At 34.7% G+C, this 26,870-nt stretch overlaps 8 protein-coding genes and 2 long non-coding RNA genes across 11 annotated transcripts; 5 read left to right on the forward strand and 5 right to left on the reverse strand.

Moving 5' to 3' along the window:
* Nucleotides 1–194: 194 nt before the first annotated feature.
* On the reverse strand, nt 195–1,792 carry LOC124435532. Its single transcript, XM_046985507.1, has one exon. The coding sequence runs from the start codon at nt 1,784–1,786 to the stop codon at nt 554–556; it is 1,233 nt and encodes a 410-aa protein (XP_046841463.1). The 5' UTR covers nt 1,787–1,792; the 3' UTR covers nt 195–553.
* A 44-nt stretch (nt 1,793–1,836) lies between these two features.
* Nucleotides 1,837–3,665, forward strand: LOC124435530 (katanin p60 ATPase-containing subunit A-like 2). Its single transcript, XM_046985500.1, has one exon. It carries the CDS (start codon nt 1,917–1,919, stop codon nt 3,549–3,551), a length of 1,635 nt encoding a protein of 544 aa, XP_046841456.1. The 5' UTR covers nt 1,837–1,916; the 3' UTR covers nt 3,552–3,665.
* Nucleotides 3,666–3,756: 91 nt separating this feature from the next.
* Nucleotides 3,757–5,910, forward strand: LOC124433982 (tektin-1-like). The gene is made up of 5 exons (XM_046983850.1): nt 3,757–4,302; nt 4,484–4,554; nt 4,621–4,764; nt 4,865–5,087; nt 5,388–5,910. The coding sequence occupies exons 1-5, from the start codon at nt 3,889–3,891 to the stop codon at nt 5,742–5,744; spliced, it is 1,209 nt and encodes a 402-aa protein (XP_046839806.1). The 5' UTR covers nt 3,757–3,888; the 3' UTR covers nt 5,745–5,910.
* LOC124433985 (coiled-coil domain-containing protein 86-like) lies at nt 5,890–7,214 on the reverse strand. The gene is made up of 4 exons (XM_046983853.1): nt 7,106–7,214; nt 6,893–7,022; nt 6,711–6,785; nt 5,890–6,245 (listed from the first exon to the last, which is right to left on the reverse strand). Exons 1-4 carry the CDS (start codon nt 7,171–7,173, stop codon nt 6,180–6,182), a joined length of 339 nt encoding a protein of 112 aa, XP_046839809.1. The 5' UTR covers nt 7,174–7,214; the 3' UTR covers nt 5,890–6,179.
* A 5-nt stretch (nt 7,215–7,219) lies between these two features.
* On the forward strand, nt 7,220–8,137 carry LOC124435295 (bis(5'-adenosyl)-triphosphatase-like; the record flags this gene model as incomplete). The annotated part of the gene is made up of 1 exon (XM_046985231.1): nt 7,220–8,137. A coding segment is annotated over one exon (516 nt), but the record flags the coding sequence as incomplete, so codon positions are not given.
* Nucleotides 7,712–9,345, reverse strand: LOC124433984. Its single transcript, XM_046983852.1, has 2 exons — nt 9,007–9,345; nt 7,712–8,576 (listed from the first exon to the last, which is right to left on the reverse strand). Exons 1-2 carry the CDS (start codon nt 9,086–9,088, stop codon nt 8,164–8,166), a joined length of 495 nt encoding a protein of 164 aa, XP_046839808.1. The 5' UTR covers nt 9,089–9,345; the 3' UTR covers nt 7,712–8,163.
* A 24-nt stretch (nt 9,346–9,369) lies between these two features.
* Nucleotides 9,370–16,440, forward strand: LOC124433981 (sphingomyelin phosphodiesterase 4-like). Of its 2 annotated transcripts, XM_046983848.1 has the most exons (19): nt 9,370–9,563; nt 9,676–9,736; nt 9,809–9,892; nt 10,289–10,492; nt 10,606–10,708; nt 11,203–11,264; nt 11,455–11,609; nt 12,161–12,296; nt 12,434–12,499; nt 12,910–13,046; nt 13,201–13,300; nt 13,387–13,481; nt 13,671–13,794; nt 14,101–14,140; nt 14,319–14,461; nt 14,764–15,000; nt 15,157–15,321; nt 15,547–15,675; nt 15,858–16,440. In XM_046983848.1, the coding sequence occupies exons 2-19, from the start codon at nt 9,683–9,685 to the stop codon at nt 16,203–16,205; spliced, it is 2,382 nt and encodes a 793-aa protein (XP_046839804.1). In that variant the 5' UTR covers nt 9,370–9,563; nt 9,676–9,682; the 3' UTR covers nt 16,206–16,440. The 2 variants fall into 2 exon arrangements, with proteins under 2 accessions (XP_046839804.1, XP_046839805.1); XM_046983849.1 differs by lacking the exons at nt 9,370–9,563; nt 9,676–9,736; nt 9,809–9,892; nt 10,606–10,708 and having other exon boundaries at nt 10,451–10,492.
* Nucleotides 16,441–16,510: 70 nt separating this feature from the next.
* LOC124433983 lies at nt 16,511–19,887 on the reverse strand. The gene is made up of 4 exons (XM_046983851.1): nt 19,009–19,887; nt 17,924–18,062; nt 17,325–17,389; nt 16,511–16,977 (listed from the first exon to the last, which is right to left on the reverse strand). Exons 1-4 carry the CDS (start codon nt 19,445–19,447, stop codon nt 16,730–16,732), a joined length of 891 nt encoding a protein of 296 aa, XP_046839807.1. The 5' UTR covers nt 19,448–19,887; the 3' UTR covers nt 16,511–16,729.
* On the forward strand, nt 18,257–24,325 carry LOC124433987. Its single transcript, XR_006944666.1, has 3 exons — nt 18,257–18,661; nt 23,742–23,863; nt 23,932–24,325. It is a non-coding gene; the product is annotated as an uncharacterized LOC124433987 (long non-coding RNA).
* Nucleotides 20,676–21,352, reverse strand: LOC124433988. The gene is made up of 2 exons (XR_006944667.1): nt 21,312–21,352; nt 20,676–21,020 (listed from the first exon to the last, which is right to left on the reverse strand). It is a non-coding gene; the product is annotated as an uncharacterized LOC124433988 (long non-coding RNA).
* Nucleotides 24,326–26,870: the final 2,545 nt, after the last annotated feature.

The following is a 26,870-nucleotide window of genomic DNA, read 5'->3' on the forward strand; positions in this document are numbered from 1 at the left end:
TATACGTTTGCTGCCTGGAAGTCTATACATAAACCTTTTTCCACATCTCTCTGGTAAATACCAGCTATCTTTATTATGACTAAAAGCATATTTTCTTTGCAATAACTTTTACGTGTAAGTGATATGTGCTAAGCCATGGCACAAATAAAGGAGAAAGTTATTGTTGAAAAATGTTTGATACACGAAGATATTCATTTGATGTTAAAGCGAACTTAACGTATAATAATCAAATGTTTAGTTTACAGACATACTATTCCCCACATAGATTTATATACATACGTATCAATCTGTAAGACTGAAAGAGAATGTTTGGGTCTGTTGAGCGCCTGTTTTTTGAAAAGCTGCACTCGCACACAAACTGAATGACGTGAGTGTATTTATGTTGTGACAGCCATTTGAGAACTGCGATGATCATTTTGAAAATGTTATGGAAAATTTGCAAGGGCAACGTGCAGAAACGTGATTTCGAAATTGAACTAAAGTACAACAAAGGTATCGACACTTGCCTTGTTACAAGCATGCTCAAGTTTCAAATTATGAAATTTTTATGTATTTACTGTACATTCTCAGACTGCACTAGTTGTGAAAACAAGACGTGAGCTACTCCCGACAAAAGACTTTCGTTTGCTAGCTCTAAAATCAATTGAATGACGGGAAAAAGTTTCGTCCTATGATCTGGAAACTCCAATTCTTCAGGTGCTTTTAAACAAAGCGGTATTTGTAACCAAGAACATAGGAAAATTAGCATTGATGCTGGGAACACTTCGCGCACTAGATCTTTGGCCGGAGAAAGTTCTCTAATGCGATAAAGATTCTTCTCTTTAAAAGAAATTACATTTTTCAAAATAGTGCCCTTATAACGACAGAACTCGTCACCAAGCCACTTTGAAATTTCCACAATTAGCGATTCTTCTATACAATCCTCAGCTTCTTTTGTTGAAGCAAAACTATTCAACTCATGATTATCGTGGCTCGAACTTGATGACCTAATTGATAAGTCATACGCTTTTGTTAATTCCGTTCTTTTTTCAATTTGAGAGAGAAGAGTCAAACAACGCTTTATCAGTTTCAGAGTTCTTGCAACAAAAGAGTTTTCAACTCCAGCATTTGTACTGTAAGCGTAAGACTTTAATACTTTAATGTCATCTTTAACCTCCTGCCAACGGTTTATACTAACGAATTTGTCAGTGGTCTCACTTGCCTGATGCAAAACAATACCTCCTTTTTCTGCAAATGATTCAATCTCCGATTTTCTAGAGGATTCTGTAACTGTCTCTGTCATTTCTGAAAGAATACCTCTACTTTCTGCAATGGCGTTGCCTACAACAACTTGAACTTCGTATTTCAAAAGCGGATCACCAATTTGCTTACGCCAAACATGTGAAAGTTTTAGAAGACAATCATTCTGTTCTTCTCTGCTAAAACAATTGAACGCAGTTTTGAACAAACCTTGAATGCTATAAAACCACACACCACGCGAGGATCCATGAATTCCCACAATTCTAACACCAGACCTGAACATGAGTTTGGTTGCAAAGCCTTGTTTAGCGTTCTTTGCATGAAAACGGGGCATATTTGCGGAACTAATGCCAATTCCATGACACTCATCCAAAAGATCACAACCTAAAAATAAAGGTGTGCATTCGCAGTTTCCATGCAAAGCTGTATCAATAATATTCGGTTTGTATTTATAAATGTATCTCAAGCGACGCTTTCCTATAACAATTTCATTTAGGTGAATTTCAAAGCTGGTTGCTGAAGATTTTTGTCCATTTTCGACTGCCATTTTGAATTGGTCATGTACGTTCAGCCCGCAATCAGGCTGTTACCAATGAAGGATTGCTTATCTATTAATATATATTATAGAAAAATTGGTCTTTTTTTTCATTGTTTTTTACTGCGTTCATCTGAAACTCATGGCAAAAGAATTAAGCTATATGCAGCTCAAGACGGCAAACGAAGCAAGACAATCGGATGAGCAAAGAAGTGAGTTTAGAAAAAAAGAAATTCTTGTGCTTGTGTTGGGATATCTTACTGACCAAGGTTACTTGGACACGGTTAAGACTTTGCAAAATGAGTCAGGTCTTAGTTTGGAGAACTATTCAGTTTGTGATAACATTGATTTACCTGCAATACTGCAAGAGTACGAATCATATTATAATGTGAAGTTTAAAAAGTTTCCCAAATTCATAAAGAAAATACAACGTGCAATAAATTCAAAATCTGCTCAAGGATTGCAAAGCAAAGTTAAATTAAAAAATCGTGGCAGCTCCTGCTCATTGCCCAATATAAATGCACACAAACTTGAAAACGAGACATTCACTCCTCATTCGCCAAGTAATAGTACTCAAAAAGCTTCTTTAAAAGCTTCTGTGGTTAAGACCAAATCATTGACAACTATAGATCAAGATAAGCTTACTCTGGTGGGAAATTCATTATCTAATGAACACATTGCCAAGGACACATTACAGACAGTTCAAAATATACATGGAAAGAATGTGATTATTGACATGAAAGCATTGTTAACCAATGCAGTTAAATGTAATGACCTTAGAAATGCCAGTGACTCAACAGACAAATTACTAAAGCCACTGGCAGGATTTGCTGGCCTGACAGGTGAATGGCGTGAACTTGCTGCTGTCATCAGTAGAGACATTTACTTGGATAATCCTGATGTATATTGGAATGATATTGTTGGTCTTGAAAGTGCAAAACGACTTGTTAAAGAAGCTATTGTTTATCCCATTAAATACCCTCAACTTTTTAGTGGGATTTTGTCACCTTGGAAAGGACTTCTTTTATATGGTCCACCTGGTACTGGTAAAACATTACTAGCAAAAGCAGTGGCAACAGAATGCAACACAACTTTTTTTAACATATCTGCATCTACAATTGTCAGCAAGTGGAGAGGGGATTCGGAGAAGTTAGTCAGGGTACTATTTGAGCTTGCTCGTTTTCATGCACCTTCAACAATTTTTCTTGATGAACTTGAGTCGTTAATGAGCCAGCGAGGTGCAGGGTCAACTGGTGATCATGAAGGCAGTCGAAGAATGAAAACTGAGCTCTTAATTCAAATGGATGGTTTAGCAAAGTCTAGTGATCTTGTCTTTCTATTGGCTGCATCAAATTTACCTTGGGAACTTGATCATGCTATGCTACGACGTCTAGAAAAAAGAATTTTGGTAAACTTGCCTTCTGAAGAAGCTCGTAAACAAATGCTTAAAAATCTTATGCCACCTCTCATCAATTCAAGAACAAATGGACTTGATTTAAAAACAGAAATAGATTATGATTTTTTTGCCAAAGAACTTGAGGGCTATTCAGGTTCAGACATCAACTTATTATGCAAAGAAGCTGCAATGCGGCCATTAAGAAAAGTCTTTGACATTCTAGAGAATGATGATGGAGAAAAACCAAACACCTTTCAACAGTTGCTTTTAAATCCAGTGACTAATGAAGATATGCAATCTGCTCTATCTACTACAAAACCATCTGCCCGACGATTGCATGAAAAATACGCAAAATGGCAGATGGAATATGAATCTGTGTAAGTTACATCTTTTTAAGAAAATGACATGATTAAAAGTGGCGAAGTTTTTACTCAAAGTAAGACCCTGTTTTCTTTGAGCAAAGTTTTTATGAAAATAAACAAACTTTACACGATATCTCGGTGCGAATTATTTTGATGATCATGTTTGAATTAGGCTTGCTATAAAATGGAAACACAATGTTAGATGTTGCTAGGCGACTGTAAACAACATTTCAAATCAGTTTGTCATTGAGAATAACAGAAAATTGAAACTTTCAATTTAAATTTGCAAGTTTGAAGAATTTTCTCTGAAGAATTCCATAAGAATTCCTTCAAGTAAAATCAAATAGACGCTAAAAATGGCACGTTTAGTCGAAAGGCCTCCAAAATACTTACCCGAGGAATGGCGACATTCAAACAAGATTCAATACTCCAGTGCTGAAAAAGAACGCACGATTGCCGAACGTATTCGCGACGAAACCAATCGTCTGGTACAAGAAACGGATCAAAGTACAGCAAAAACGCAAGCGGACGTAGACAAAAAACTAAGTCAACGTCTTATCGATGTTAGTTACTGGAAAAGCGAACTGGATCGCCAGCATGCAGAGACTTGTAGTGAGATTGACTCTCTGCTGAACTTCAAAGCTCGTTTAGACCAAGCAATAACAAATACTCAGATCCCCTTAAAAGTTGTCATGGACTGTTTGACTGCGAGGGAAGGGCGAGTGAAAATTGACAATGTTCACGACGATGTGGAGGTTCAAATGCTTAAGGTTAGTGGTGCGGGGTAGGTTTGGGAGGGGGGTTAGTCTTGAGTTATTGATGATGGCCCTTAGGGACAACTTATCAACAACTAAAACTACTCTATAACTTAGTCATACAGTTAAGAGAAGGACACCCATATCGGGAGCACTCTTTTTTAAATTACATAATGGAGCGTCTGTTGTTTTGTAGGAAGTTGAAATGTTACAAGGTATTCAAGCTTTATTGACAAAAACGTTGGAGCAAATCGTTGAACAAATAAGGTATTGATATTTGTGCATTTGTCTTGTGAAAATTGAATTCTGGCTAGGCATTGTAATTTTTTTCAGATTGATGAGATCTGCCAAGTATTACCTTGAAAAGGATATGAAGGATAAATTTGCTGCTCAATCAATCGACAAAAACTGTGAAGGATTGAATAACAAATCACCTAACATCTATTTTACAGACCAAAGTGCAAAAATTGAAAATAAGTGAGTTACTGTCAATTGATCGTTTCCTAAAAAAGAAATAGACTAATTTAGAGATTGTTTAAATGGCACTGAGTTTTAACAACATTTTCTTATGTATTAGATCCGTAACACCAGATGAGTGGCAGGATTTTTCAAATAAAAATGTCTTAAAAGCAGAAAGAGAAAAAAACGCTTCTATAAACTTAAGAAGCATTGTTGATGGCGTTCTCATACAAACATATAACGATCTGAAGAAACAATTTGACATCGTTAATCTTGCGTTTGCTGAAAGGATTGAGGAGACTGAAAAGACAAAAACTAAACTAGAGACACACTTGACAAAGGTAAGCAACAAAGCAGGCTTATACAATATCAGATAACTTTTCTTTGTTAGCCATTTAAATGCACAACAAAACTAACGACCTGGAGACTTAGTTCGTTCTTAGATTCATATCGCCATAAATTATTTTGTGATATTCTTTTGGTAAATAACTCAGCCTAGAAGCAATCTGTCCTTGACTAACATTAGAAAATTTATAATTTATGGACGCCGAAGTTATTTGATGTCACTTCATCAACGCCCACTACCACCAACCTAGCAGATAAGAGTGATGAATGATGATTATTGATTTATTTTATTACAGGTCAAAGAAGAAATTAATGAAATGGAAATAAATATTGAGAAAATAAAGCAAGCAATACTTGAAAAACAAGCGCCAATGAAAGTGTCCCAAACGCGAACAGAGAACCGAGCCCAAAGGCCAAACATAGAGTTATGTCGTGATCCAGTGCAATATCGTCTTCTCAAAGAAATGGGAGAAATTAGCACGAATGTTGTAAGGCTTTACGAGTTGCTTGAAGAAGCTGAAAGATCTCTTAAAGGTCTGACACGAAATAAATTGTCACTTGAAGAGGAGATAACTATCAAGACATCATCGTTGCATATAGATCGTGATTTATGCGTGGAGCATCGAAAACAAATTAAACATACGCAATATTGAATCCAATCTGAATGAAAAAATTAATCGAGACCAAAGTAATCTAAAGATATGCTTGCTTTTGCTAATTGTTATATAAACTAATGATGAAATTATTGTGTGATTATATATTATCAGATCATTTTATAAAACATCGTGACACCTGAGATTAAATTGAAAAACACAATTTTTATCTTCTATAGTCTCAGTTCTTTTGGATAAAGTCCAAAATGCCAAATAACATTTTTCACATTGTTTAAAAAGTTTACATCTAATGTCCCTCAATTGCATATCCTTTGAAATGTTTTTCTTAGGTCAATAACAAACCTATTGAGGTGGTTTGTATGAATCTTGTCAGAAATAATGTTTATGATAAACACAGTGAACACATTTCATTAACAATGAACATACTTCTACATTTGTCTTGAAATTTTATAGAAATGAGACTCCAGAATTCCGTCATCTTTTTTCCACTTGTCTTAGCTGTTTCTTTTTCATTCGTTTTAACTTGCTTGAGTTGGTTATCTACAAAATACGATTTCCAATTAATCTTTATTCTTTAAGATTCAATCTTATCAAAACACTATGCTGTTGATTTACCAAATCACAAATCTTTAAGTAACCACAATAGTATGACAATGCAAAACTAAAAATATATCTGTGTGCAATGTTGATAAAATTTTCAAAACAACAAACAACATATTTTGCAGGTGGCAACAATTTAACTATCATTCATATGCTACAATCACAGGCAGGTCCAAAACAAAATCTATCCTTGCATTCTAAATGTTTTTTAAGGTTTCCAAAGCACATAAACATTAGGTGAGCATTGCCAAATTCCAACCAAAGTTTCAAGGGGTAAATATATATTATGACCATTATAATCAAAGTGTTATTTTAACAGATATTGCTGCCAGTGGAAACGTCAGCTAAATAATGGAAAGAGGGTGAGCCATATACACATTTATGCCACCTGGCTAATGAACTAACCACTTGAACAACTTGAGATTTCTTTTCATTTTCCTGTCGTCTTTGTCTTCTTTCTTCCAATAACTTCTTTCTTGCCTGAACAAGTGAAGACAAAACAGAAAAGAAATACAAGGAAAATAAAAAATTAAGTTCTTGACTATCCAAAAACACCCAAGACTGGAACAGTTTATCAAACACAACACCTCTCTCTGTAGTTTGGCAGCCTCTTTTAATTTATTTTCCAGATTTTTGACGTTTTTCTCCTCCAACTTTTTGTTCACCTTTCTCATCCATGTTGAGTGAAGCGATGGAACGTTTATCATATTTGATTTTCTTAACAGAAGTTTAAATTAAACAATTTTTGGTGTCTACTAGGAGGAGACGTAACAGCAGAAAAATTATGCCAAAATACTCACTTAGTTCCTTCACATTTCCAAAATCGACCAGACTTTGGTTTTCCGCGTGGACTCTTCTTCGACGCCATATTGCCAAATCGAACAGATACATATGGACGGGGGAACCGGGGAGGGAGGGAAAGAGTTTTCATTTCTTTATTCTCCTTGGCCAATATGGCGAACGAAACTTTCCGATTTGGACAGCATATAATTATCAAAGCTTCAGTTGTATTTTTTCGCTCTAAATTATCAATAGGCTTCGTAAATATAAAGCCAATCGTTCAGGGTCATGTTTTATTGGCGCCATCACGAATCGTTGAAAGATTTCGAGATTTAACTCCAGATGAAGTAAGCGACCTATTTTTGTCGACGCAGCAAATTTCAAGCGTTATCGAACGAGAGTTTGGTGCTACCTCGTTAACAGTTGCTTTGCAAGACGGACCAGAAGCGGGTCAAACCGTACCACACGTTCACGTTCATGTAATACCCCGTAAGAAAGGAGATTTCCAGAAAAATGATGACATCTACAATGTACTTCAAAACCACGATAAAGATAGCAACTTACTGGATGACATGGATGGGACAAGAAAATTACGAAGTGAAGAAGAAATGACTGTAGAAGCTAGATGGTTGGCAAAATTCTTTGAATGATTGTATTTAGTCAAAAATTGCGTGTGTAGTTTTCAAAACACATTTTTTTGCCCAATATACAGATTAAACTTTGACCCCCCCCTAAATTCCAAAACCCAGAATGCATTGGCAGCAATGTCCTTTTCACATTTTCCTACTCTTTAGTGAGTTCAATTTTTTTGGACAGACGTCTGTTCCTGTTTGATGGCTTTTTGCACCCGCTACAAAAACACTGATGTGATTATTCTACTGCTAAAATGTCTCATTACGCGTATATGCATTATGTACAAATACATCGTGGATATTTGTTAAAGAGTTTAAAGGATTTAAAAATCCTTCATGAAAATGTAATTATTGAAGCCATAGAGGGACACTGACTTCTTTCCTTCACGTTTTTCGAAATAGAGAAATTTCACATGATTATGTTTTCGTCAGATTTGCACTTTCCTTTATGACAAGCACAATGAATCCTCGACAGCTTGTTTAAACATTATTTTTGCCGCAGTCTCAGCTATCTTGTTCCACATCTCATCGGGACAGGAATTACAACCGACAAACTCCATGTACCGTCTTTTGGATACAATTTGGTTCTTGTTGGACAGTTTTTCACGCGCATCGTCAAGTACAACATTCAAATGTCCTTTTTCAGAAAATTCCTCTAATCTGTTTTTATAGTCCAACACAAAAGCAGCTCGAAATTGTATCCAAGTCACGTTGGTTTCTTCAGGAAAATTCCGCATCCAGAAATCAGATGTGTAAGCTTCAAGAAAACACTGTCGTTTACTTTTAGAACGGAGCCTAGAGGTTGGGCCGAGTGAGCGAGCACGTGACCTATTTCGCGATCGTGTTTCGTGGCTTTCCTCTAATAACAACAGCAAACAAAACAAACACAAATTATGAAAAATGTAATGTAATCATGGCTAAATTTCACTCACACAGTAATGGAGTTTTACAATTTTTGCAAATTCATTAAATGCATTGACAGCATTGTTTGAATTTCTTTGCACAATTAAATTTCAAACGTTTGACGAAAATTCACATCGACTTTACAAAGATGGTCCTGAATTTCGGTGTTTTTTTTTTCAAAGCGCCATTATTACGATACGATGTTTTATTTCGTCAAATGAATTTTAAAGTTTTAGAAAAATATGACGCGTCCGGTCAATTGTGCAATATGTGAATATATAATGTTTGAATGTTGTGAATAAATAAGAGACAAACGAAAATAATAAGAAAAACCAGTATTCCTTCCACATTTGAAGTCAAACACCACTTTCAATAAGTCAGCTTACCTGATGTATTTGGAGTGTCATTCGACTCTGAATCTGAGCGTGTTCGTTTTGAAGACGTGCTTAGCCTGCGTAAAAAGTTCATTTACCTTTCTCCAATTTTTCAAAACAGAGATTTCTTCAAAGTTCAAACCTTTTGCGATTTGTCATTAGTCGCAGTTTTCAAGTTCAATTTATGGCGTAAAAAAAGATATTTTAAATGTTACCAACAACTCAGTGATGAGTGATCTGTAAAAATAGTAACGGTTTTCATTGTAATCTATTTCGTTATTGACAATGTGTTTGTCAGTTTTAGTACACAAATATTATTGCCGGGAAGCGTTCATATGGAATTTAATTACTCCTAAGTGTTGGTATAATTTAAAATTTTAAATAAGCTCTTCTGCATAAATTGCTGCGAGGGCAACACACGTGTGCCTAAGAAATACTTATGTGATATACAGTCTGGTTGATCTAGGAAGTAGATAAAAACCAAATTTGTTTCATGGAACTAATCGTTGGATCGACTAGAAACTTATCTATTGTAGAGACCTAATCTCGCGGTTGTTTGATGAGAATGGGTAAGAACGGTAACCATTGCAAATTCAGATTTGATTTCTTCCATTGATATATTGACATTTTAAAGGAAGTTTTTCAATCTGATAAATCTTTTTCTCGTGTAATCTCGTCAAGTTTTAGTATGAGTCGTTTCGAGAAACAAAGTCCAAGATATGGACAAGAAACATTATTTTTGGTGCGTTGAATGTTTATCAACTTTTTCAACATCAAATGATAACTGAATTTTCAACATTTTTCATTTTCCTAGGAGAAAGTGCAGATTTGTTTAGAAAAGCCTTTACGTGAAAGATTTGTTGACATAACTAAGATGATAAATGAACTTCCTATAAAGGTTGAGTATTGGGTTTTATCATAAATACGAAACTTCTGTTAACATTTCTTCATGTATTTACTTTGGTAGATAGATTGCAGTACATATTTCTGTTAATACATCGTAGAACAAGATTATGTTAAAACCCACTGCTACATGGTAGAACTTACCATTACAGAGCATGCCAAAACCAACATAAGTAATCTAACATTATGCATCATATCGTTCTGTTAATATATAATGTTTCTATCATTCTATCTAAAAATATGAAAAAGCACCATTGATTAAAGAACATGCTTATACATAGTAAAATCGACAGAGCATTAGTGTAACCTATATTCCTACACATTAATTTATTAAAATATTAAAATCCACCATCACTAAAGTAGAATCATTTTTGACATTTTTTATTTAAAGGAACTGCATGTATTCTATCCTCATCTTCTTGCAAATATTTTCAACATACATCCTAACAAAAACTGGAAACTACACTATCCATACTCTCGGTCCCTTGCACCAATAAAGCAATTTCTGAGTCCTCATGGTCCTGTGTGGGAGCTTGTTCAAAAATTGGATTGTGATACTTTCCTGAAGTATGAATTTCCTGTTGCTTGCTTACCAGTGAGTTGTACAATTTTCAGTTTATTGATTATGTTTTGAATGAATTGAAGTGTTATGTTGATATACATCATGCATCAAATATATTTATTCACCCAAATTATGTTATCTCATAGAAAGGGACACAATATCTTCTGCTTGATGGTATCATTCCAGCATTGTATTGTAACAAACTGCAGTTGATCAATGACAGCAGATCTTCCATTGTTTTAAGTTTAGGTACAAAAAATAGGTCTTCATACAATAAATCATCAGTTGCCTTTTATATTTTGTCTATTGAACTTTTTCTTATCTTTTTGAGATCTATATTGAATTTTCACAGCAGATCTTTTTTTTAATTATTTTAATGTGTAAAAAACCTACGTCTTGTGCAATAAATATATTATAATTTCCATTTGGTATGTTCCTCAAATGCTGAGATAGTATTTTTTTATATTATAAGCTTGTTTTATTTGTTTCTTATGAGTCAATGCCATATTTTATTGAATGATTTGATGAAATTTAGTTGAATAAAAGCTGACATGAAAAAGATGATAAGCAGCTTGACTTCATACTTCAGTACCATTGTGTGTTTCATTTTCAATCTACATTATCTATTTCAAACTAGCCTGCAATTGTTTACATTAACAAAACCACTATATAATTGAATAATTTAGAGAATCCACCAGAAATGTTTCATTAACTAAAATCAAATTAATCCATTATTCCTATAGGTGCTATGGAGTATTTCCTCTTCCAATTTGCCTACTTTATTACCCAAACTATTACGTTGTGGGTGAGTTTTTACTTGTGAGAACATTTTTAATATATCTAAGCAAATTTGTTGAAACTTATTGTAGTATAAAGAATAAACTATTGAAGTATTTATTATTTAAAACTGATATCTTGAACTGTAATGTAGTGAAATGAACCATATGTGTTGTCAATCAACTATTTCAATTTTTAATCATATTTCTTTAAAAAAGGACGATGGACGACCAATGGAAAGCAGTCATGACACAATATATACAAAATTGTTCTCAGAATACTTAGAATGTTTCTTGCCAACAGAGACAGTCACAGTTAATTATTCATCGCAAGGAACAATTCCTCGTCACAAAATCATCCCAAAACGACATATGTAAGTGTTTGAAGCTAATTAAACCTGGCTTGTATAATTCCATTACAAAACTCTACCTCAGGCCTTTTGTGGTTATTTGTTCTTAGTACTGTAAAAATTCATATTCCAGTACGGCAAACACCATCAGGTGCATGGAAACCTTACTATGATTGGGGAACCAAACTTCTGAAATGACCAATGCCGTTTTTAAACCTCACCAATATGGGAATTTGAGTATTTTATGAAATTGCTATTATTTCACGCATTTATACACTACCTAAGTAGGGATAAAAAACCAAACACATTCTCCATGAAGGCAGGAGGCTCATATATTAAAGTTCTGTGCTTGTTACTTAGTACGTCATAACTACGTCGTTTCTACCGTCATAAGTCATTACTGACATCATTTCTACGTCATTACTTCATCTTCTACTTTATGTTTTCATGTCTTAGCTTGATCTTCACGAGTTGGAAATCCATATATTTAGCATATTGTAAATAATGTATTTATCACAGTTACAATGCTCTTGTATTTTTTTTTGTCAATGCTTTTACGATCATTGTTATTTTAGTGGTCGTCAACCTTCACCTCAACAGATATTTTCGACTCTCATCAAATCATTTGAAAGAAAGCAATTGTTACCATCCTCTGGTGTCCTTGTTGACCAGAATGTATTACAGTCTGCTCGTTCGGAATTGTTTTTGCAGGTATACTGAAATTTTTGTTGTTACAGCTAGTGCATCTGTTATTCACTTCGTTAAAAGAGGTTTTTGACCTTTATATGTGTCATGAAGTCAATCTCAGCTGGATAGATATTTTGAACATTTTTATTTCGTTTTATAAGATATTGATAGAGATGTGGATGAATCATGAAACTGGGAATGATCAATTGCTTTCTTCACCTGGCCAGGTAAAATATGTGCATAATAACGATTATGACGTTTTGCGACAATTACGTAACTTATAATCAACTTTGACCAGTTCGTGTATTGTATCTGATTAAGATTTTCTTTGGTGGAGTTTCGCCGTTTTTCTCTGTAGGCGGTTTTGATTCCAATCTAGTTTGAACGTGATTGGAAAATTATAAGTTGTTCGTGGTCATAACATGGTATTCTCTGAAATACCTTGTGACCTTTCTAAACATTTTGTCTACTTGTTTATACAAGATTTGCACTTGTTAACTTGAGTAAGATTTGATTATTTCGAAAGGTAACATAAGTTGTAGTTGAAGTAAGTTTTGTAAGAAAATAATGTGCGTTCTTATTGTATTGTTGAACCAAATGAAGCATAAAATTCGTATATTAAATTTTTTGTCTTTAGCAATATTTCTTACCAAATATTCATCTTGTTCGTGTGGTAAGGATGTTGGTGAAACATTTGCATATGTTCATGAATTTCTGTTTGAAAAATCACGTGACAATCTCAATGAATGACGCATTAGATGAAGCTGCATACAGGTAAATGAAACATGGATTTTATTGTGATTTTACATGAGTCATTTGCAACGGATTTTTGTTTAGTGTATAGTTTTTTTTTGACAAAAATTACATTGTTTATTCATATTGCTTTTGTAGAACTTTTTTTATGAAATTTAGATATATATCTTTGCAGAGTTTTATTGCCTGATACAATGAAGTTGTTCAAGAGAAGACTGTTTTGGTTCATCCGCCATTGCTTCGCTCATTGGCCTCTTGATCCAACTTTTAGATTTGTAAGTATAAAAATCTTCTTTTCAGACAATTCATTGGTAATGAGTATATTTGGTCTCGAAGATTTTTTATTTCTATATTATTATAGATCCTCGAAACATGGCTGAGTTATATTCAACCATGGAGGTATTTGACTTTAGAGCAAACAAATCTACCGTTTAGCGCTTCAAGAATGCTATTTTGGTATGTTTAAGGAATAACGATTATTTGTACTAAAGATAGTGTTTGATGTTTTAAACCAAGTGTTTTATTTTTGCATTTGTGTTATTTCTGTTTAAAATGAAGAAACGCTGTTGCATCTTCTCCTGGCAAACTCGAGAGAGTCGAAAGAGGGATTCACCGAAATATTAGCTATTTGTCGTTTTTTTTTAGGAAGCCGTTTATTCAACATAATCTTCTCTTCTATACTGTCATTTTGCAAGAATTTTTAAGTAGAGCGGAAAAGTTAAATTTGAGATCTTCAAAAGACACATATCTTTTTTTTCGTGTCACTAAAGTAAGTATTAGTTATTAATTTTGATGTCTTAATTTTACAGCTATGCTCCAACGACAGTTCTTTAAGGTACTATTTAGAGACATTTGATCAACTAAAGATCTGTTGATCAAATGTGAGAAAGAGAGACAGAGGTTATGTGTGACATAGAGGAGACATAGAGGTTATGTGTGACATAGAGGAGACATAGAGGTCATGTGGGACATAGAGGAGACATAGAGGTCATGTCGGACATAGAGGATCTTGTTTGCAGCGAATCTACCCCCATCTCGTGATTCTCTTTTAATTTTTTCATCTTTTTCAATGCAGGTTTTTTCTCAAGATCAGTTGATGTATGTCATTGATGACGGTAATTTTTGTTAATTTTGTACGTGCTTGAAGAAAATTCCCTTTTCGAAAACGGAAAATTGTTAGAACTATGAAAAACGTTGAAACTGTTTGTAATTCCACCAATTATTTGCATTTAGAAAAACATTTAATGATGTGCAGTTTTCAATATCATATGAAATTTTCATGTTGTTTTATAGCGGAAAATTTGTTCATGTCATCACAAACAATTAATGCGGAAAATTTTCGACAAACGAGAACTGACATGCATTCACATCTAGTGGAATTACAAGTACCTGCTAGTTCTTATTCACCACTGACTGGTGAAAAAAGTATAAATAATGTAAGTATTTTCGTGCGCAAACCTATTTTTGCCATTTCTATATGAACAACATATTTTAAAACATAGCAGACTTGACACCAACCTGATTCAACAGCAACTGACATTCTTGTTGCAACCTGAAAATGACATACTTTCAAAGAAAAAATGTAATATAAGGATTTTTAATTGAGAATATGCTGACAATTCTCAAGAGACCTGCTCTACCTAACATATACCCTCCTGCATGATGGAAAACAGCGCTAATCGCTGTTATAATAATAACCGAAGTCATAGTTTATTTTTTCATTTTGTTTGTTTTTTAGGTACGTCGTTTGTTATACCATGTTGATGACGTAATACGCTCATTACGTGAGCCACGATGTAACGAAGCAACGTCTGATGACGAAATTGGATTTCTTAGCAGTACATTTCGCTCCGCGCTGATTTGGCTAAAAAGTGTTTTTACTTTTGATGACGATGATTGGTTGGTAGAAGGTGAAAACAGTAAAACTGAGGAATATCTGCTTCAAATATCAAAACAACTTCGAGATTTGTTTCGGGTAATGAAAACATGCATTTTCTTTGTTATTTCTCGTGTTATTTAATGTTCTCCAGTTTAAAGATTTCAGTAATATTCATACATTGATGCTTCACTTGAGTCGTCTTCTGTTCCAGTTAAGTGTAATCATCTCATGTGCTGTTTTTGTACATTTCAGATTGAGATAAGCTCTCAGAATTCAGCCGTATCTTATCCTGAAGGTATTGCTAGTGCATTCAGTCCTCGTTATAGCACCGGTTCACAAAATGGAAAAGGAGATGAATTACCTGACTGCATGAAAACCGATCGAGGCTTTGAACTGACTGCATTAGGAAAATACCAAGTAAGAAAATATTTGATTAGTTTGATGAAACTTCATTAAATGTTTAGGACGATTAAATACAAAGCATTCTTGTCTCATGTGTCTTGCATGAATCTTTGAATGGAAATTTAAATCCTAGGGCAGTTAGTTTAGTGAAAGAATAATAGGGCAACGTTGGTTTTTGATTTCCGAAATAGTTGTAGTTGTACAAACTATTGGTGTTTTATTGAATATATGTCTGTGTAGATGGCAAATGGTCTTCGACGTTTTGACATTAAATACAGCGGTGAACCTGATTTGCAGCCTGTTCGCAGTTATGAGATTGCCATGATTGTCCGTAAGCTTTACTCGTTGTCTACTTTTCTTAATGAAAAGGTTTGTGTTGTGTTATGAACATTAAATATGTAAATTCTGATGTAATGGTACAGTTGAATCATGTGTACGTACAATCCTAAACTTAGAAATTTATTTGCTTATTAGTAGAATGGATCAAAAGTTTATTGATTTGTCCGCTTTATTTTCTTTCTTTGTCTATAACAATATGTATATAATTTTAGTATGGAACTTTTTTGGCGACATTGTACGAACAAAACAATTGGCGTGGCTCCTTAGCTCGTTACCTGTCTCCTGGTGTAGTGCAACCGCGCACATTATCTCCAATAGAACATGATCAACAATCTGTTGGAAGTTTCGTTCATGGGCAACCAAAGATAAGTCTTCGTTTTCTTGCTTCATATAGATTATGGGCTCAACTATTGTTTTTGTATTGTTTTTTATCGTTTGTTTTCAACATGACATGGTCAGCGGTATTTCTCATAGTGCTTGCCTTATTATATATGTTCATCACAAGCATTCATGTAATCAGCTCAGATAAAGTGCGCCCGCGTTCTTTCAGTAATTCTTGAGATCGTTATAACATTGTATGATATAAAACATGTATGTAAGAATATTAGCCCCCAAGTAACGAGCTTTTTAATTCGAACTATAAATGTAATTTTTCGTCCAATTTCGCCGTCTACTCGTTTTTATTGACAAATTGCTGAACTTTATTGAAATCTCTTCAAAATGGTCTGGCATATTTTAATCTTATCGTGCAAATAGTTATTCTAAACAATGGAAAATGATCTTAAATCAATCGTATTTAGACTCGCTATTCTTTTAATATGGTTGACAAGTAACAAAGCCAGGAAAAGATTCTCATGAAAGATGATTGGAAAAAACAATAGTTCATTTTATTTTGATACTAGAAAGTATATTTTCCACAAAACATGCAATGGTTTCACAACATTACAAACCAATAATTTGTGGTGTTACACGTCACCAAAATTATTAATTAACTATTCTTGATGTACGTTCATCTGTAGAATCAAAATATAACAAAAGGTTGTTTACTTATTTAAAAGATAGTATAAATCCTTTCCCATTTAAATTAACAACACGAACACGACTTTTCCTCCATCTTTTGTAAAAACATTTGGTCGGAGATAATGCAACAATTATAAATTATTTCTATCACTGTTCTATCTGTGTCCGCACGGGGGCTGCTGTCGCTTATGCTGTAATTCTTGATCGAAAAAATCCGCGAGCAGTGAAGGGTTTGAAACTGTGACCATCGTCGTTTTAATAAGTCTTCGTCGACTTCTTCTGCGCATGTCAAAACAACAATCGGAAAACGACCTAGAAATGATAAATCAACATTTTAATATTACGTTTTGCACTTTTTTACGCAGATCTTCATCAAATTATTTTATGAAGATCGTTGAAAATTCGCAATAACAAATGAGCTGTGCAGAATAAAATTGTCAATAAAAAGTAGAGGCTCTTTCTTTCTATGTAGCGCTTTACAATTGTAGTTGACGAATATATTAGTTTGCACTGCACGTACATGTTTCGTTGTCTTGAATTTTTCAACGATTGACGAAGATCATAAAAAATTGGTTGCGAAATATAAAATTCAAAGTAATTTTGACGGATGATATTCAACAGCTACAAGTCATCTGTTAAATATATATGTTTCACCTTACCGCAAGATTTCCGCAAAGCGTCAACTATCAATTTAAGTTCATCTGGCTCCGAGCTGTCATGTAAACTAGTCAAGAAAAATAAATTATATGTTAAAATAAAATTACTTTTATTTCACGTTAAAATGAAATTATTTGAATGTTATTTTAGAACATAAGCTGAATACGAACTATATTTTATCTTAGAATTACGTGAGCAAAATTACTTGTGGTTTTTATTCAACAATTTGTCATCGAAGAATCCTACATCAACTAGGCATAAAACGACTATTGCTTAACTACAAGTTATACAGCATCGTTGAAAAATTACTAATAGATCAGAGTTGCATAGTGTTATGCATGAATATATAATTCATGTTAAGGGCGAAGACAATTGTGCTTATAAATGAAATGACTCATCGATAGATAAAGAGAATGCTTCTTTGTGGCCACTGTTCTATTGCTTGCTAATTTTTTTCGAGTGATAGACTGACAGAATCATCCATGTTTGCTTGTGTCGTTTTCACATCTTATAATTATTCATTTATTTCACAAGGTGCTCATCAACATCCATGTTTTTATAGATGAAATAACATATATTTTAATCGTATCAATAAAATTACCTGTAAACCAATATGGCGCAATGTACTCGTTGCCTAAGTGATTTCCTTTTAAATGTGCTCAAAACGGAGTCCTTGAATTTTTGCCAGCGATTGTTGTTCCAGTTTGCTGGCACAAAGCGCCCAAATTTTCTCGTTCCCTCTGTGTTCAAGAAATAAATATTTAACTGGCATAATTACAAGCATAGATTAAATATTATTTAAATTTCAGGAGTCACAACAATGTTTTATTATGTAATATATTTTTGAGAAACGTTTGTCTTTTCAATTTGACTCTTGCCTTGGAGCTAAACTGTTGTGAAGGAAAATATATTGATTTTGCTTTCATCTATTGAAATATTGTTTTAACTGTTTGAAAGCAAGGACTAACTTTTATGTGATATACATGTAGAAAAGTGGAGATGTTTACTAAGTTATTTTCATCTATCTAAACTTCGTATATTTTTGCGCCGTATTGACGTATATGTTGAATCCAAAATATCAGTTGAATATTGTAAAGATTTTCATTTAATATTACGTGTTTGTCTTCGTACTACGGCTTTGTGTTATTGGCCATTAAATTCGCCAATCCTATATTAGCGAAGGTATTTGTATTATTTTTTCCATTAGATGTCACCGAACGTTAAGCAATATATCAAGTATCGCGGGTCAAAATTGAATTAATATTAGTGGAACACTTGAAATGTGCTGGGAATATGTCAGCGTCTCTTTGTCAAAGTTAAAACTATTTGCATCACAAAGGTATTACTCTAATAAAATGAGTCAGATGTGAATAAATTACAGTTAAATTATTATACTCCTGCAAACTAAGGTTTTATTCTGCAAAAGGCCATTTGCCTCCTATCTAAAATTGAGCTAGCCCTCCCCGCCCCCCTCCAATCAGCAGAGTTGGTTCTCTCAGGCATGCACCGAATGCCTTAAAATATATAAAGAGTTATAACTCTAAAGTTTTGCTATTGTATATATGCGATTATAATCTGCCTATAACAAAAAATAAAAGATTTAACGAAATATTTAAAATAATACCGTGGGAATCCCCCCCCCCCAAAAAAAAAAAATCCTGTTATTTCCTCTATAAATTTGCTCACCGCATTGTTTAATAACTTCATCAGCAATTCCTTCATCACATTTCGCGGGGAATCCTCTATTATCTACTAAACACATCTTCTGACCTATGCGAACTTTGAGGCGCTCCGCTGTTGTGCCGTCTGTGATGCATTTGTCCCCTTCATTTGCTGTCAACTTATTTTCTCCTGCTCGATCCTTGTACTCTCCACTTAAGACGCTTTCAACCGTGTTGATAAAGCAAGACTTGCCTGCACCCACTCGGCCAAACACCCCTATGTTTAAAACTGGAAGTTTGAGCTTAAGTACATGCGTCCGATCCGTATCATACTGCAAAGTTGAGCCTGGTAAATAGCTGTTAACATCAGAAAAATATCGTGTGTTGGTTTGTTGTGTGGCCATCGTTGTTGCAGGCATCGTTGTTTGCATCGCTGCTTCATGGTCTTGCTTTTCCATTTTCATCAACGCTTTATGTTTTCACAGCTAAGATGTAGCTAATATCACCGTATTGTGTCGGGTTGAGTGGAAAATAACGAAGTTTTGCGTCCGATCTCCGTTGTATTTCCTTTGTTTTTATATTTAAGAAAGAAAATGTATGAATACGTAAATTTTCTCAGTTTGTATTTTGCCAAGCAAAGAAGAATACTTTGCGTTTACGCAATCCAAAAGCTTCGTTTGTTTTCAACGATATTTGTGTTGCTTCAGAGAGAATTAAGAAGGCTCTTATGACCTGTTGCAATTCACAGGTGTTTGTGACGTCTCAAAAGCTTTTTGGCATCGCAACATAAAAAGCGAGCAAATGTGCTACACCTGTTTTCCATAGAGATCCGTTTGTAATTACCTTACCGTTGAGTTCTTTGTAGAATTTTTTCAAAGGTGATTTACATTGATTGCCTTGTTGTTGATTTCCCTATTATACAATCAAAGTCACAATATTGTAATAGCATTGCTCCTATCATTATGTTCTGCCCAAATATTTTGTAAAAAAAATTTGTTGAAAATTTAAATGAACAAAAAAGGTTTGATAATTCATCGTTTAGTTGATACAATTACCAAACGCTGCGATCTTTCGTTGACTGAAAATATCCTGAGCTTTTGGGCGAATGTACGGCACAAATAAATTCGTTAATAATTGCATACGAGCAAACTAATCGTAAGCTTTTTTCATTATGTGGAAGCGATAAGAAAAAGTAGTGAATCAGGATTTATATAAAGCTTTTTATGCTTCTCTTGGGCAATCAAGCGCGGATTTAGATTCAAACAATCCTTGAGTCATTTCAAACCTCATTCTTGTCCTAATCTAAAAAAATTCATTCAATGCACAAACGAATGAGAACTTTGTATCATATGTTTGCTTGTCTTCTTTATCCACAAAACGTAACCTAACCAGTGGTGTACTCGATTATTTCTGCAAGTATTCATAATATTCAGTTGTTGTCACATGCATAAATGAATATTTGCAAAGACCTCACCCCCACCCCACCCCCCTATTATGGAGCTTGTTACGCCATTGTCAACAGACTTCTTGAAGTGCAAAAAAAAACAGCTACATCGACAGGAAAGATTGGAAAATATTGTTCATGCATGGTTGAGGGGAGAGGATGAACATTGAATGTGTATGTTCAATGCCCCACTATCGTTGTTTGAGAGGATTGACTTTAATTATTCAACATCAAAGGACCAAGGAAAATTGATATTTCAAAAATAAAATTTGTAAAAAGACTAAACAGAATGATAAAATGCTGCAATGAAATTTTCTCATTTTAGAAGACAAGTTTCAGATTTGTACATACTTATGATTAATGATGAGTTTTATACAAATTGTCCGATGGGAGAAAGTTACTTATGGTTAACTCCATTGTTGTCAATATTTTCTTGTGTTCCAATATTAATTCCATGAATCTTTTGTCCCTTATGTGAGCATTTTCAGGATAGGCTTTTTCTTTTAACTTCTTGTTGGGAAGTGTACAGTACTTCTATAGTTGTATTTCTCTGTATGGGCTCAATCACTACTACTAGTCTTGCGAACTTTCGTCTAAAGTGTTGTCAAATAAACATATTGAATTTACAAAACTGAACTTCCTGGCTCCTCTGTAAAATCCAACAACTACGTTTACAGTTCTTAATATCGCCCTCTTTCACCCCTTTGTTAAACGTGGCAGATACACCCAAATACATGATCCACTGTAGACAAACAACAACAGGTGTTTGCAATCAATCATAACCTGTTTCAGCCAATAGTGCTCAGAATTTGTCAAGCATCTTTACCATGCAAACACATGTAGCGAAAAGGTATAATTACGTGTTTATGTTCACTGTTTCCTACCTGTCTCTTCACTACTCGATTGTTCAGAATCACTGGAGTTTAATTCAGATTGTTCTGACCCACTGAAATACATACAAGAAATGTCTGAAGTGACTTATAAGATCTTACCTAAGGAATACTTCAACTCACTCGAAAACGTAAATTTTAATATATATCAAAGTAGAAAATAATTGACAAACCTTATGTCTTCATCACGATCTTTCTGCTGTTTTTTCACTTTGTCTCGCCATAACTGACGCTGGCGTTTTCTCCAAGGACTAAAACACAATTACACAAATACTTATTCAATTGTCGTGTAGTTCCTGGTGTTGTAATGGAGTGTATTTTAAATAATTTTTCATCACTCTCTCGCCACAAAAGTACTCATGACAAATTAATCACAGTTTTTCAGGCTATACATAATTTTATTGGATTTTTTTATATTAAGATGCATTTCAGTAAATGATTTTAACTTCAATGCTCTTACCTGGTGTTAGGAATGCGGGCCGTTACTAATAAGGAAACAAAAACGATGAAACCCATGACAGCTACCAAACTTATCGCGCCTGCTACGATTCCCGCTTTGGCCAGAGCAATGTCTGAAAATACAAGACAATATTTATTTAAACTTGTCTTTTTGTTACAATTTGAATGGAACATGGTTTAAGAAATCGCATTCGTAAACAACAGCGTGTGAAACTTGAGGCATGCAGCTTGGTTAAAAAGTAGCTAGTTAAGATTTCTGACAAAAAATGTATAAATTTTGGTCAGAACTCTTTTTTGTAACTAAATTTTATAATGTCCTTTGTTGATCACAGAATGTCTTCAAAAAACACCTGTTATTGTCAATTTATTAATATGCATTAATTTTTCATTCATTCATTTCGAACATGTACTATCATCATAACGAAACACTTACATGCTTTGTTTGACTTTTTTACATACGTCACCAAAGCTAGAAAAAAAGGAACAAAATTAATTTTTTAATGAAGTCTTTTTTATTACTTTTTATTGAACATGTGAACTACGATGATGCACTTCAATCCACCTACCATCTCCCGACGTCTCCTGATGTACTACAGTCGGAGGTCCGAAACCCATTCTTGTCCCTGCTTTCACATACATAATGTATTCGGTGTTTTTTTGTAAGCCGGAAAACGACCATTGTTGAACAGAGTGTTTCACGGTATGGTTGGCGACCATTCCTAGATGTCCATTGATTAGCTCTTTGTAGATTTCCACTTTGTAAGACACAAGAACACCGTTAAGATCTTTTTCCTTTGGACTTTGCCAAGTCATAGTGACGGATGTATCAGTAAACTTCGTTATGGCTACATTTAATGGACTACCTGAAGGAACTTGAAAAAATAGTTTAAGTTATGGTTTGATGATGGACATAAGCAAATGTATTTTATGCAAACTACGGAATAACCTTCCTTTGTCAGTTTTCACAGAGGCCACAATGTGACCTGGGAAGGCCTATAGTTCCCAGTCTTTCGCACGATCTGCGCATTTTCTCATTTTGAAGATCGTGAAAATTTGAAAATGCTACTTCATGTAGTTTTTCGTTTCTGGAGATTTCAAAATTTCTTAGCTAGAAAGCTCATATTTCCATAGTTGAAATTTTTGTCAATTAAGTTTTTGCAATATAAAAATTTAACCTCCTTACCCGACTCCCCTGTTCTGTGATTACGTTGAACTTTTGGACCAAATCCAGCAATGGTTGCTGCTTCTACACTTACTGCATACCAAGTGTAAGGTTTTAGACCGGCAAAAGGCAAATGGTGTTTTTTCCCGTCCACTTTCACTTTATTGTGACACGACTTGTTGTTTATTAATTCTCTGGCACATAGACGATAAGAAACGATGATTCCGTTTCTGCTACTTTCTTCCGGTGGTGTCCAAGTTATATCTAAGGCTGTTGCTCCCAGTTTTCTTATGAACAGAGTCTTTGGACTTTTTGAGGGCGCTAAAGTATAGAAAAAACGCTAAATCTCGAACTATTTTGATATGAAGCTAAAAAAGCCATCTTTATTTTCGTTTTTAATGAAACCTTTTACATACGTGCTGAGAGAGTACGATGACGTAGAGATGTGAATTTGCCCCATCCGACAATTGTCGCTGCTCGATCATGATCAAATATTCCGTAAAAGGTTGAAGTTTGGAAAGTATATATGTCCGATGATTTGGAGTTACTTCATGAGAATTTGAGCACGCATGCTTCAAGCCATATTCTTTGTAGCAGATAGAGTAAGCTGTAATGATACCATTGCGTGAACTTTCGGGGACTTTGGTCCAATATATTCGAATTTCGTTTTTTGTCGTTTTAAGAATGTTTAATTCTTCCGGACCTGATGATGGCACTAAATCATGAATGTAAGAATGTTCTTTTCAGTTGTTTGTGCATTTCTATCTATAACTTGCACATGCTATCTTATATATTTTATGTAGGGTAAAGAGTGTAAAGACTTAAAACCGTTATGGTCTTACCATGTTGTTGAGTTTTTTGTGAAACCGAAACAGCATTTCCTTTTCCAGCAAAATTAAAAGTGGCAACCTCGATTATGTAATTGGTGAATGGCTTTAGATTTTCGATTTTCATTTCCCTCTCGTTTAGTTCAGCAACTGTCTTGTTATTTAGACATGTCACAAACGAAGTTAGTCGACAGCATACGTCGTAACCCAGTATGTCACCGTTCTTGTCAGGAAGAATTGGTGGCTGCCAAATTACTCGTAATGACGTTGCATTGGATGATACGAATACTGAGGAAGGGATTTCAGCTAAGAATGAGAAATATTTATAAAAATGATATAATAGTAAAATCAACAATGGGTAAAACTATCAAAGTCTGTATTGCATGATTTGCATGGCCATCCAAGGAACACGGGGGGAGGCTTAAACCTTCTTACTTGACATGCGATGTACTGTAATAACTAAAATGTGCCCTTGCCTGGAGCACAGCCGTATAACTCGACATTCATACATTGATGAGGACCACTAAAACTTTCCACAATAAACCGAATATAACGTGCTACAATCGGTTTGTCCAATAACGTTTCACGACACCAACTCCTGTGTTTCCTTTGACTTTCTACAAACAAGAGTTTAAATCTTAAAGCATGCAGGAAACGTCGATTACAGTTACTTGCTTATTTTCGCAGCAGACACTTAACAATTTTTGTGGTAGGGGGAAGGAAGAGTGAAAAAGGTCTGGTGAATTTAGGTCAATGAATGTTATTACGCAAAGAGCCTTGTGTTTCCACATTTTTATTGTGAAATGTATATGACCTGCCTAACTCTATGGTATTTGCCCGTTCCCCCTGGTGTTCGTCAGCAGTCTAATTTTAATGCATGCTTATCTCATACTTGTTTTCAATTGTTCTAATTTTATTTTTTTGTTGTCAAAATACGAAATTTCATGTTCACCTCGCTACCCCCGACCGTCCCAGAAGTCCAACTTGCTGTATTGCTGCTGTACAAAATTTTATATGACGTCACCCATGCGTTGAAGTAGATGCTCTCCCCTCTGGTTGCTGTAGCTATTATCCTTATACGTCCCCCGACATCAACTTGTAGGTACGTAGGGTCTGCCTATATGAACAGGGTAATTGATTGACTCAAAGTATATGCTGAGCCAGAACTATCAGACATCATGACAGAATATATGAACATTTAAAGCAGGACATAAATAAAGGTGTACTTACTGCGGTGCCATTTTCACACCAAATTTGGATATTGGATAATTTTGCTTGATATGCCTCGTAACCATCTCTTAAATAACCACTTGCGGAAAATTGTGAGTTTTTTACCCTTGCTTTGCCGTGCAATAAGGGATTGTCACATCTACCTGAAAAAGTGAAACACGCTTCTTTTATCGAGATGTAATGTCAAATGTTGTTTTTTTTTAAGCTCTTGTAGTCACATACGCATTTTTGTTCTCATCTGATGTATGATGTCTCTATTGCAGAGTAATTTCACGAAATTTTTCCTCACCTGCCATTTTTTGTGTGAAGGCTGGTGGGCCAAAGCCAATTGTGGTACCTGCTTTGATTTCTACTAAATACTCTTTGTTGGGTTTTAGATCTGTAAAATGTATCTTGGTATCATAAATGATTTTACTATTATTACAATCGTGTAACACGCCAAACTCTCGAATACAAAGGTAATATTGAATGATGACGCCATTTCGTTCATCTCTCAGAGGCGGTAACCACGATAGATGAAATGCAGTTGAAGTAACGTTGCTCACTATGACAGATGTAGGCGTTCCTGAAGGAGCTTAAATGAAAACAAGGATAGTCAAAGTTATCAATGAGTAGAAACCTTTACACGAAAATATTTTTACCTGCCATAAAAGTTCGAGCATTTAAAATAGCACTAGGTCCAACTCCAGCTATGGTTTTAGCGCGTAAATGAATGACATATCGCATGTAGGGTTGTAAATTTTTTTCTTTGTGAAATTTTGTTTTGCTGGCAACAATATGATGCGTTTGCTGGACGAGCTCCAGGATTCTGGTAGAAACTCGAGTTGATATTTTGTTAAAATACCATTGTGATGTTCACGGGCTGGTGCGCTCCAAGTCAAATGGATTTGGGTCGCGTTCAGAAATTTGATTATACACGATCGAGGAGCACTAGATGGCGCTAAAAGAAAAATATAAATTGAAAGCACAAGATTGAGAACCGGAGGAGAGATTAGAGAAGATACATTTATATCTTCCAATGTTCATAGTGTTTGTTGCGTAATTACATTTGATTCCAATACAAAACTAATACAGTAGAACACACATGTATGAAAATGTTACCAACCCCCCCCCCCAAATACTGATCTTTCACCGCCCACGAAGTTGTTTGTTTTCTATTGTTTTCTGACCTGCCTGTGAAGTTCTTTGAATCAGTAATGTACTTGGCCCATACCCCACGATTGTTCCAGCACTTATGGAAAGGGAATATTTTGTGTAAGGCATCAAACCAACCATCACGTGACTATCTTGTGTTCCATTCACTGTGGCGCACGTAGTTTTGTCAAGCTCTTGGTATTTTTTTACACAAATATAATAGTGTGCGATGATGCCATTTCGTAACTCTGCGTGCGGTGGTGACCACTTTGAGACGATTGACGATGAGTTCACAAAAGTCACTGAAAAATTTGTTGGAGGTCCATTTGGAGCTGAATAAAAATTTATTAGTATTCTGAATTAGTGAACGTTATTCATTAATCATTATGATACCCAGGGTGCTTTTTATTTTGTTTACCTGCCATTGACGTTCTGTGAGTTGCCAATGAACTTGGTCCATACCCTAGAGATGTGCTTGCACTGATAACGATATCATAAACAGTAAATGGCTGAAGGTTGGTGATAAGGAGACTTTTGTTCATGGCAGGAATAATTCTTTGATTACATCGTGAGTTGTTCTTATAACTTCGAATGCAAACATTGTAACTCCTAATGATTCCATTTTGTAGTATGCGAAGGGGTGGGGACCATGTCAGGATCATAGATGTTGAGTTAGTTGAGACGAAACGAATATTGGTTGGTGGACCATTTGGGACTAGGAAGAAGAAAAAGGTTATATTT

This window comes from Xenia sp. Carnegie-2017, unplaced genomic scaffold, assembly GCF_021976095.1.
Source record: "Xenia sp. Carnegie-2017 unplaced genomic scaffold, XeniaSp_v1 HiC_scaffold_14, whole genome shotgun sequence".
NCBI lineage: Eukaryota > Metazoa > Cnidaria > Anthozoa > Malacalcyonacea > Xeniidae > Xenia > Xenia sp. Carnegie-2017.

What these genes read in the sequence shown, in the direction of transcription:
- LOC124435532 (XM_046985507.1), bottom strand. Translation starts at nt 1,786, where the DNA reads ATGGCAGTCGAAAATGGACAAAAATCTTCAGCAACCAGCTTTGAAATT.
- LOC124433982 (XM_046983850.1), top strand. Translation starts at nt 3,889, where the DNA reads ATGGCACGTTTAGTCGAAAGGCCTCCAAAATACTTACCCGAGGAATGG. An exon ending in TGGAGGTTCAAATGCTTAAG is followed by an intron (nt 4,303 to 4,483) that starts GTTAGTGGTGCG and finishes GTTGTTTTGTAG; the next exon opens with GAAGTTGAAATGTTACAAGG. An exon ending in TAGAGACACACTTGACAAAG is followed by an intron (nt 5,088 to 5,387) that starts GTAAGCAACAAA and finishes ATTTTATTACAG; the next exon opens with GTCAAAGAAGAAATTAATGA.
- LOC124433985 (XM_046983853.1), bottom strand. Translation starts at nt 7,173, where the DNA reads ATGGCGTCGAAGAAGAGTCCACGCGGAAAACCAAAGTCTGGTCGATTT. An exon ending in TGGAAATGTGAAGGAACTAA is followed by an intron (nt 7,023 to 7,105) that starts GTGAGTATTTTG and finishes ACTTCTGTTAAG; the next exon opens with AAAATCAAATATGATAAACG. An exon ending in CTGCCAAACTACAGAGAGAG is followed by an intron (nt 6,786 to 6,892) that starts GTGTTGTGTTTG and finishes TCACTTGTTCAG; the next exon opens with GCAAGAAAGAAGTTATTGGA.
- LOC124433983 (XM_046983851.1), bottom strand. Translation starts at nt 19,447, where the DNA reads ATGAAAATGGAAAAGCAAGACCATGAAGCAGCGATGCAAACAACGATG. An exon ending in TGCGCCATATTGGTTTACAG is followed by an intron (nt 17,390 to 17,923) that starts GTAATTTTATTG and finishes TTTCTTGACTAG; the next exon opens with TTTACATGACAGCTCGGAGC. An exon ending in CGCTTTGCGGAAATCTTGCG is followed by an intron (nt 16,978 to 17,324) that starts GTAAGGTGAAAC and finishes TATCATTTCTAG; the next exon opens with GTCGTTTTCCGATTGTTGTT.
- LOC124435530 (XM_046985500.1), top strand. Translation starts at nt 1,917, where the DNA reads ATGGCAAAAGAATTAAGCTATATGCAGCTCAAGACGGCAAACGAAGCA.
- LOC124433981 (XM_046983848.1), top strand. Translation starts at nt 9,683, where the DNA reads ATGAGTCGTTTCGAGAAACAAAGTCCAAGATATGGACAAGAAACATTA. An exon ending in TTCCTGTTGCTTGCTTACCA is followed by an intron (nt 10,493 to 10,605) that starts GTGAGTTGTACA and finishes GTTATCTCATAG; the next exon opens with AAAGGGACACAATATCTTCT. An exon ending in TTCCATTGTTTTAAGTTTAG is followed by an intron (nt 10,709 to 11,202) that starts GTACAAAAAATA and finishes TTATTCCTATAG; the next exon opens with GTGCTATGGAGTATTTCCTC.
- LOC124433984 (XM_046983852.1), bottom strand. Translation starts at nt 9,088, where the DNA reads ATGAACTTTTTACGCAGGCTAAGCACGTCTTCAAAACGAACACGCTCA. An exon ending in TGACACTCCAAATACATCAG is followed by an intron (nt 8,577 to 9,006) that starts GTAAGCTGACTT and finishes TGTTGTTATTAG; the next exon opens with AGGAAAGCCACGAAACACGA.